Below are 11,094 nucleotides of genomic sequence, written 5' to 3'. Positions count from 1 at the left end.
GCACAGAAACGAACGAAAACAGCAATGTATATTTTCAGAATTATGAAAATTTGAAACTGACATGAATCATAATTACCTGGATAATGATGTAACAAACTAATCAGGATCTGGAATTGTCTAATTTGCCCTCTGCTGTTTGAATGGAAAGTCTGATATACCCTTATGTAAGAAAAATGAATCAGGGACACGTGTAGGGCTGTGGGCATCGTGTACGTAATGTAGGATTAGGGATTTTGTATTCTACACTTCCTTATATAATATTTTAATATATGTATATACACACTCAAACATATTATACACATACATATAACTTCTAAACTTGGCTAAATATTCATAACATTACCAAATCTACTAAAAAAATAGCACATATTACTTATTTCTAAATTTTTACCTAACTTAAATCGCCACCAGTAACCAACCTATCTTTTAATTTTGATTTTTTGGCATATTGATAGTTAATTAATTTGCAGATTATAATATTTTATCTTGAATATAATTAATTTGTAGTAGTTTTAAAAAGTGAAAGTAAAATAATTTATTGTTTAAGGTAAATTTGAATTCAATCGAATTTATTCGAATTCGGTTCGAATTCAAGTTTCAAATACTAATCGAATCAAATCGAATACGAATTCAGGTAAAAAAAATAAAAATTTAAAAATTGGTTATTGAATTCGATGAACACCTATGAAAAATCCAAAAACCATATAGACTTCCATCCATAATTTTAGAATTAGGTTTATTATTGGATATTGATATTGATTCTCACGTGACGTGTTAACTTTTGGAAGGCCTATTTAAAGCAATAGCATGAATGAGCACTAGCATTAGAGCAAAGAGTAACCATGGCATTAGTAGACATTCTTCATATGAATAGTGGGAGTGGAGATTCAAGTTATACCAATAACTCTCTATTTACGGTATCTTTTAACCTCCAAGGCATTTGTTTTGAGTATACTATAGCATTTGTTTTGAATATACTATAAATTGTTCTAACTTATTGCTAACAATGGTTTCAATAAGTGCTTTATTTTTACTTTCTATTCAGAAAATTGTGATGCAAAAAACGGCACCATTTTTAAAGCGTACAATCAAGGGCATGGCTAATAAAGATATCTTATCCGACCATTGTTTCATGATTGCGGATTTGGGATGCTCCTCTGGCATGAATACGTTGTCGCTTGCTTCTAACATTATTGATATAGTCCATGAGGTGTGTCAAGAAAATAATCGAAAGACACCGCAGTTTCAAGTGTGCTTAAATGACCTCTTTGGAAATGATTTCAATAATGTTTTCAAATTATTACCCAACTTTTATAAAACCCTTAGAAAGTGCAAGGGAGAACAAATTGGTCCTTGTTTTGTTTCAGTTGTTCCCGGATCCTTCTATGGAAGACTCTTCCCCGATGAAAGTTTGCATCTTATTCACTCATCATATAGCGTTCATTGGCTTTCTCAGGTTTGTATAAAATCTAACCATACAACCATTGAATGCGAATTATTATAACTAACAACTTTTACAAGGTATAAAAATGTCAGAAGAGAAATATATACACTATTACATTTGGGTCAATGTAAGTAACCAGGTGAAAGAGAAATACAATATACATTATATATGTATATATACACACATTTTTTAGTAGTGGTAGAAGATACATGTCTAGAAAATCCTATTTGTACTATTTTTAAGGTGCAAATAAAAATACAAGAGGCAATTTTTTTGAGAAATAAATTTGCATACAACTGATTCCAGTTAGGTTCTTTTTTTATTGTTTTGTATAATAGACTTCGTCCTTGTAATATGTGAAAGGTACCTGAAGGCCTTGAAAACAATAAGCAAAATATATACATAGCAAAAACAAGTCCTTTAGATGTATTGCAAGCATATGGAAAGCAATTTCAAACCGATTTTACAAAGTTTTTACAACTACGCTATGAGGAAATAGTACATGATGGACGCATGGTTATAGTATTTCAGAGTCGTAGTAGCCTTGATCCAACTAACGATGAATGTAGCACTCTCTGGGAGTTACTCATCATGTCACTTCTCGAAATGCTTAAAGAGGTATAAAGATTTCGTGTATCCAAATATTAACTCAAATTAACGAAGAATACGTTATTTAAAGCCTCTAGTTAGCTTCATCCGCTAACTGTTTATGCTTTCACACACAGGGGCTGGTTCTAGAATCGGATATTAACTCATTCAATCTCCCATTTTATTTTCCACATGGGGATGAACTTAGGAGAATTATTGAAGAAGATGGATCGTTCTCTCTTGACGACATTGATATTTTTGAAGTCGATTGGGATCAACATGATATGGAATGTAACAACCGTGGGAAAAAAACAACTAAATCGATAAGGGCTGTTACGGAACTATTGTTTAGTTCTCATTTCGGGAACTCCATAATTGATATGCTATTTAAGAAGTTTGAGAAGAAATTGGCAGACCATTTAGCTACTAAGAAAACAAGACACTTAGACTAAACGTACTGGGGCGCGAGACCAAGCCATAGCGCCGATATGGCGCCTAGCACACCGCCCCCAAGGGCGCTATGAACCAAAAAAAAAAAACAGCGTTATGTTTATCGCGGCGCGAGGAAATGAATTGTTTTAAATTTTGACCGTTATCAAACGGTCATATATTAAAAAAAAAATCAATTTTTTTTATTTTTAACACCATAAATAACCTCATATTCTTCCACTTCTTTTACAACTCAAACCATTCTCCTTCTCATTCTCTATATATTTTTAAAAAAACTAGTCTCACTTTATAAAAAATGGGTTCCCCGTCGGAAGAGTCTTTCACCGAAATTTACCGAAGATATTTTTCGCCCGACGAAGACGCGGCCGAGGAAGAAGCGGTTACGAGTGTATGTACTTTTGTGCTACAAACATTTGAGCACATTCGGCCACCTCCCCCTCCACGACCCATCTTGCGACGCACCTATATCTTGCGAGATCGTGAAGCCGCGAACGAGCGTTTGATGAAAGACTATTTTGACGCGGCACCGGTTCACGGACCGAATGTTTTTAGACGACGTTTTCGGATGAGCCAAAGGTTATTTTTGCGCATTAACAATGACTTGGAAAATACGTACGATTTCTTTAAGCAAAGAATGGACGCACGAGGATATCTAGGCTTCACCTCAATTCAAAAGGTCACATCCGCCTTACGCGTATTAGCATACGGAAACACGTACGACATCAACGACGACTATTTGAAGATGGCGGAGAAAACAACCCGAGATACCTTGGAACATTTTTGCTATGGTAATTTTTTAATTGTCTTTTATTTATTTACTTTTATACATTTATTTTTTAGGTGTAATTTTTTTTTTTTGATTGTCTTTTATTTATTTACTTTTATACATTTATTTTTTCGTAACTTTTAAATTATATTTTAGGAATATGCCAGTTATATGGAAAACGTTATTTGAGAAACCCCACTTGGAACGACCTTCAAAAAATATATGAGGTGCATCTAGAAAAGCATGGAATACCCAGCATGATTGGTAGCTTGGATTGTCGTCAATGGCGTTGGTATAATTGTCCAACCGCATGGCGAGGTCAACATACGCGGGGTGATCAAAAAGGGCCAACTTTGGTATTACAAGGTGTTGCGTCATACGACCTTTGGGTTTGGTCGGCCTTCTTTGGTGTAGCCGGGTGTTTTAACGATATTAATACGTTAGAGGCTTCACCATTAATCGAGGGCTACATTTCTGGAACTATACCAAAGGCCGGTTTCCATGCAAACGGGAACGATTACGAGCATGGCTACTACTTGGGCGATGGTATCTACCCCGAGTATTCGATTATTGTTAAAACGTTTTCTGAAACTTTCGATGAAAAAAGGAAGTATTTTAAAAAATTACAAGAGTCTTCGAGAAAGGACATCGAGAGGTGTTTTGGGGTTCTACAGCAACGATGGCATTTTATCAGGAATCCTTGTCGCATGTGGCATAAGGATAAAATACGAATGGCCATGTATGCTTGCATCATTTTGCATAATATGATCATTGAGGATGATGGAAAAGCGATATGCCAAAACTATATTCCCGAAGATTTGGTCGAACTACCCCAAGCGACAACGGAAGAGAGACTCGCAAATGCTCAACTACTGCGATCTAGAGAAATACATAACACGTTGAAGGCGGATTTGGTTGAGCATGCTTGGGCGATTCGCCCAATTCGATCAAACAATGATCACGACGAAGATTCCGAGGAAGAAGTGGGGGAGGAATTCGAAGACGGGAATTTTGAAGACGTAGGTTTAGATGCTGGAGAAAACGAAGAGGAAGAAGGAGAGAACGAAGATGACACCGAAGAATAAATTTATTTTTTAGGTGTAATTTTTTTTTTTAGTGTAACTTTTTTTTTTTAATTTTTAATGTATTGTTTTTTATTTAATGAAATGTTTTTTTATTTTATAAAACTTATAAATTATTTAAAAAATAGAAAATTAAATTAATTGAGTAATGATTACACAGGGGCTTTATGACTACGGCCCCAAATTGCATAAAGCCCCATAAAGCCCCTTTGCTGACGTGGCATGCCACATGGCGCATAACGCCCCTTTGAGGGCTTTATGACTACACATGGTCTTATGTGTTGTCATTTCATTGATAAAAAAATGAATGATTCAAATGTTGAGACGGGTATGTTGGTTTGTAATTGTTATTTTCTTTTGTTAAAATTTGAGTATTAAGTATTTATATTTGTCAAAGGAAGCGATAATAATTTATTTTGTGTATTGATTATTTAATGAACTATATTATCTACTGAAATAAGTCCACAAAGACGGACATCAATCTTTCATCTAACCCTTGCGTTCTTCATCAAATGATTTTTCTGAACAATAATACACTCATCCTTTTGTTTTCATGTGGTTAGGCCATGGGGTATGGACTTGGGTTGGGGCGTGGGTTAGGGGAAAGCACCCAAGGTATCACCTCGGGTGGGCTTGGGTTGGGGGCGTGGCCCTTGGGGCTTGGGTTTCAAGCTGGGCGTGGGGCGGGGGAGCAAGGTGACATGGCGGTTGCTGAGTGGCCCATTCAAAGTAGCCGTTGGGCTAACCGTTGGGGGCTAGTTTTTTTTTTAAAAAAAAAATCTTTTTTCCTTTATAAATACTTACCACATTTAACATTTTTCTCACACAATATCAAACACATAAAACACAATATTACCATGAGTTCTTCAAGTTATAGTGAATCGTCATCATCATCTAACGATGGTGCGGAAATATTTCTACAAACGATCGCGGCGGTGGTGAAAGCTATCGTGGAAGACGAAGACGATGAGGAAGAGACTCAACAACCTAAACGAAGGAGAAGGTACATCGCTCGTGAACGGCACACCGCTAACGATTTGTTGGTAAGCGATTACTTCTCTGCGGAACCTAAGTATGATGAAAAAATGTTTAGGCGTCGTTTTCGTATGAGTAGAAACTTATTTTTAAGAATATCTAGAGATCTTGAGGAGAAATATGTTTATTTCCAACAAAAACCCGATGTAACCGGGCAATTAGGATTTAGTACGTGGCAAAAGGTCACGGCCGCACTTAGGCAGTTAGCGTACGGCAATAGTTCGGACATTATGGATGACTATTTTAAAATGTATGCACGTGTAGCTAGAGAAACTCTTCACAACTTTTGTTCGTGTATTCTAGAACTTTATAGGAAAAGATATTTGAGAAAGCTCTCCTTCAGTGACATGCAACAAATATTGGAACATCACGCAGATTATCATGGGCTACCCGGGATGCTAGGTAGTTTAGATTGTATGAAATGGCCTTGGGAACTTTGTCCTACCCAATGGCAAGGCGCTCACACTAGTGGATTTCACGGGGTGCCAGCCATCATGCTTGAAGCGGTTGTGTCCCAAGATCTTTGGATATGGCATGCGTTCTTCGGTATGCCAGGTTCACATAATGATATTACCATCATAAACCACTCGCCTCTTTTCAATGATCGGGTAAATGGTATAGGACCCAAAGGAACATTCTTTGTAAACGGGGTTGAGCACATGTACGGGTACTACCTAGTTGATGGGATTTATCCAGAGTGGGGAGTTTTCGTAAAATCGTTCACACGACACGGTACCTCAGATCCAAAGAAATTAAAGTTTAACAAGGTCCAGATGGCTGCACGTAAAGACGTCGAGCGAGCATTCGGTGTTTTGAAGAAAAGGTGGCGAATATTGGCAATGCCTTGTCGACTATGGGACAAGGATCAAATTGGAAACGTGATGTACACATGTATCATTCTTCACAACATGATTTTGGAGGATGAAGGTAGAGCGGTCGTAACCTACTATGATGATGATGACCCCCAACCAGGTAACGTAACAGACGAAGATAAAGCGGCAAATGAATTTTTAATAAAGTCAAGGGATATACATCAGAACCTTCGAGCTGATTTGGTGGAACATGTTTCAACGATTCCTGGGTTCGAAACCGACGAAGACGACGAAGAATGACTGTTTTTTATTTTGATAATTATTATGTATGTTTATGTATTTTTTATAAAAAAAAAATATGTACGTTTATTTTTTATGTAGTTATAAATATAAATATATATTAAAAAAATTGTTGATGTGGCTAGGCCACGCCGCCCAGCCACGCCCAACCCAAGCCCCGCCATACCCCTACAAACTTGGCTTTTAGGTTTGTAATATTCAAGATCCACATTTCATCAAATGCCCAACCTAAACCCCACCATACCCCATGGTCTTACCTTACATTTACTTTTTCGTATCAAAGATTATTTATTATTACACTTTTTACTTTTTTTATATCAGACTAAATTACTTTTATATACATTGCACAAGTTTTTTTAAAGAGTTTTTTTTTTTTATTTTGTTATAAGCTACATGAGTGATGGTGCCCTGATCAACCCAACTGATTTCGATCAAACAACATCCATACCGGTACCGGTATTCATTTTTGTTGTTTCCAATCGACTATATTTTTTTAGTTTTCTCTCTCGGTTGCTATAACGAGTGTCGGTGTCATAACAATCCGAACAAAAATCGACCAAATTCTCGTCGAGTAGCAAGATCAAACCTATTAAGGCCAAACAATGTTGAAAACGTATTTGTATTCAAAACATTTTTTTTATCATAGGCTATAGCAAGTCTCATTAACATAGTGGTGTCGTGACGAACAGGACAGATTCCGACAGAAGAACATCTGTATTGATATATGTTTTATCAATATCATTATCATCGATGTTTATTCTTCTAGTTTTGATCGACATAAAACACATATGGACAAATTTTTGGGCATACCACAATTTTTTTAGTTTTCTTGAGTATACTGATTGTCGCTACCATATTGATACCATAATGAATCAAACCCATACCAAACGAATTCCCATCACGACACATCGGGAATTTAATTCTACGAGTTATTAGTAAAATGCGTAGGTAATGAAAAAATAGATATCATAAATTGTTTTTAACTTTTAAATTGGTTTTTTATTATTTTATTATCGTAATTAATGTAGAACATGGTTTATTTTTATTATAAGGATTATTAGATTTTAATAATCTTAAGTTTCACTTGTTGGCTGATAATAATCTTAACTTTAAAAATTCTCTACAACGATCCCAACTTGTAAGAATTTGGTCCCCATTGATCATTTTATAATATATAAGAATTTGGTATCCTCAATAGATTTATGTGCACCTACAGCATCCTTATAACATATAAGAATTTGGTATCCTCAATAGATTTATGTACACCTACAGCATCCTTAATTGAATTAAGTACACTGCAGTTTGAAAAGGATCGATGGGGGCCAAATTCTTACAAGTTGGGATTGTTGTATGGAATTTTTAAAGTTGAGATTATTATCGGTCAACAGGTGAAACTTAGGATTATTAAAATCCAATAACCCTTATATTTAGTGGTACTAAAGTGTATCTTTTTATTCTATATATTTGACATTCTTGTAATCATTATTCAAATCAATAATATTATCTTTACGTTCTATTATGGTATCATACCATGCCCACCTTCCAGAACTGCGGCCACCACCGACACAGCTTCTGTTGATAATCCCAGCCACTTGTATTGGGTTTCCAATGATGCCCACGCCCGAATGATTCTCATCTCTACCATCTCTGAATCCATTTTTTCGCAAGTTCAGAGTGTAACATCTTGTGACTTGTGGTTGTCCCTTGAAAGAGCCTACGCCCCGAATAACTTATCCAGGGGCCCCGAATAACTCATCCAGGGAATACACACTGAAAACACAGCTGTTGAAGCTTCAGGTGAAGGCTAATGAGACTTCTGCCTCTTATCTAAGTCGTGTGCAGGAAATATGAAACAGCCTTGGCCAATATTGGTGAGCCCTTTAAAGACAAAGATATAGTAATGCTTATACTTGCTGGTCTACGAGATGAATATAACAGACTTAAAGCCAATTTACTTGCTCGTTTCCCACTTGTTACCTTTACTGAATTACACGGCCTGCTGAGTGATCATGAGTTCATGATGACTCGACATACACCAGCCATTCCTACTGCCTTCACAGCCTTCACTTTCCCAGCCCCACCTACGGCCAACAGCACTGCTGGCCTTCTCCCCACCCCGGCACCGCCACAGAATCAACTGGCTACTTTACAATAATTGGCTGCCCAACTAGGGTATAATATCAGCCCTGGTTTTACCCAAAACCAACAGCCGCATGCCTTCTTTGCCAACCGTCAACCATCTCATGGCAACTATCGTGGTTATAACAAGAATCATGATGAGTCTCAAGTACTAGTGCCCAAAACCGTCAACCACAGTTTGCTTGGGCCTCTACTCAGAACACCATGTATGGTCATTGTAACCGGTGTGGTATTGGCCACGTTCCTACACAATGTCCTAACAAGGCTGGTCAATCTTCCATACGCGACTCACCCCAAGCAAACTATGCAGCCATTTCTGAAGCTAGGTCTACAACTGGTTTACTCTGGAAACCCGACACATGAGCAAATGGTCATGCTACACCCGACCTTGCAAGTTTGGACAACTCTGAGGCCTATCTTAGTAACAATTTCCTTCATCTTGGCGATGGTAATCCTCTCCCTATTTGTCATACTGGTTCCTCAAAATTCTATTCTCCTAATAAAACATTTTCTCGCAATAATATTCTTCATGTACCTGAACTCAAACAAAATCTCTTATCAATTCAACTTTTTTGCTTAGATAATAACGTTTTCTTGTACCTGAACTCCTTTTTTTTGTTGTGAAGGACGGGTCTAGACATACCATCCTACTCACGGGCCCAAGTGAAAAAGGTCTCTACTCACTTTATCTTCCAAAACTGAAGTCCCTTCCACATGTTTCCTTCACAGCAACTAAAGCTCCGTCAACGATCTGGCATCAACGCCTCGGCCATCCCAAACCTCGAGTTTTTCAATCTATAATGTCTGGTAGTCATTTACATGTTTCCAATAAAGTGTCTTATTCTTTATGTTCTTCTTGTCAAATTGGGAAATCCTCCAAATTGTCATTAAAACTATCAAATTTTCGTAGTAACAATGTTTTGGATTTGGTTTATTGTGATGTTTGGGGTCCCCCACCCTCTAATTCTTTTAATGGTTGTCGCTTTTTCTTATTATATGTTGACCATCATTCACGCAATATGTGATTTAACCCTTTAAGGAATAAATCTGATGTTTTCTCTGTTTTTCAGTTGTTTGTTAAAATGGTTGAAAGACAATTCAATACTAAACTTAAAAGAGTTCAATCTGATTGGGGTGGTGAATTTCGTAATCTTGCTTCATTTCTAACATCTCTTGGCATAAATCACCAACGCTCGTGTCCACATACGAGTGAACAAAATAGTGTTGTCAAACACCGACATCGCCATGTTGTTGAAACTGACTTGGCGCTTCTTGCTCACTCTCATGCCCCTCAATGTTTTTGGAATTACCTAATAAATCGCATGCCCACAAGAGTCACCTCAAACAAATCACCTTTCCAACACTTATTCAACCGACCACCTGATCACTCATTTTCACGAGTCTTGGGGTGTGAATGCTTCCCTTTCCTATGCCCGTATAACCATCATAAAATGGACTTTTGGTCCACCCCGTGTGTTTTTCTAGGCTATAGTTCAGTTCATCATGGGTATGGCTGCCTAGATTTACAATCTGACCGGATTTACATTGCTCGTCATGTTCGCTTCAACGAACACATTTTTCCATTCAAACTACCACTTACACCCACATCCCCTACACAATCACCTTCCTACTATTCTTCCTACCCCATACCATCAGCCTGTTTTTCCACTTCTACTTCCAAGCCCTCAACCAAACCTCATAGAGCGGAAACACAGCCTTCGGACCACCATCAGACCCATAACCAACAACCCTCGAACTTGTCCCACACAACAGCCCATGAACCCACTCATTCCAGCCCTGAAACAATATGTTCCACCTTAATTCCTACTACCTCATAGTCCTCAGCTCACATTTCCTCTTCACCACCACGTGCCTGTCCGCCTAATCTTCACCAAATCCTAAGCCGACCATTCGGTATGATCCTTCAGCTTACCATGTCTCTACAAATTCTTCCAAGTCTATTGAACCTTCCTCTTTTACTATCGCCAACAAATCGCCGGAATGGCGCTAGGCCAGGGCTGAAGAGTTTGATGCTCTTGTTTGTAACGGGACATGGTCTCTAGTTCCCCATGTTGCGAATACTAATGTTATTGATTCAAAATGGGTTTACAGGATCAAAAAGGATAGACATGGAAAGGTCACTCGTTACGAAGCAAGACTCGTTGCCAAAGGTTTTAACCAAAAACCCGGTGTTGATTACCAAGAGACCTTCAGTCCTGTTGTCAAAGCAACAACGATACGGGTTCTTCTGTCTCTTGCTGTGACAAATTAGTGGTCTCTCAGACAGTTAGACGTTCAAAATTCCTTCCTTCACATTAACCTAAAGGAAACTGTCTACCTACAACAACCACGGGGGTTCGTTGACAATTCTAAACCCAATCATGTTTTCTTATTGCATAAATCTCTTTATGGCCTGAAACAGGCACCACGAGCATGGTTTGAACACCTTAGCAGCACCCTACATCATATGGGCTTTAC

The 11,094-nt window shown here is 37.7% G+C and overlaps 1 protein-coding gene across 1 annotated transcript; it reads left to right on the top strand.

Moving 5' to 3' along the window:
• Positions 1-829: 829 nt before the first annotated feature.
• LOC110899290 (benzoate carboxyl methyltransferase) lies at positions 830-4,788 on the top strand. The gene is made up of 5 exons (XM_022146175.2): positions 830-917; positions 1,046-1,456; positions 1,808-2,062; positions 2,170-2,478; positions 4,608-4,788. The coding sequence occupies exons 1-5, from the start codon at positions 843-845 to the stop codon at positions 4,635-4,637; spliced, it is 1,080 nt and encodes a 359-aa protein (XP_022001867.2). The 5' UTR covers positions 830-842; the 3' UTR covers positions 4,638-4,788.
• Positions 4,789-11,094: the final 6,306 nt, after the last annotated feature.

The sequence above is a fragment of the Helianthus annuus genome, chromosome 2 (assembly GCF_002127325.2).
Source record: "Helianthus annuus cultivar XRQ/B chromosome 2, HanXRQr2.0-SUNRISE, whole genome shotgun sequence".
Classification (NCBI taxonomy): domain Eukaryota; kingdom Viridiplantae; phylum Streptophyta; class Magnoliopsida; order Asterales; family Asteraceae; genus Helianthus; species Helianthus annuus.
Note: the sequence above shows the minus strand (reverse complement) of the source record. Positions and strands in the feature narration are given on the sequence as shown.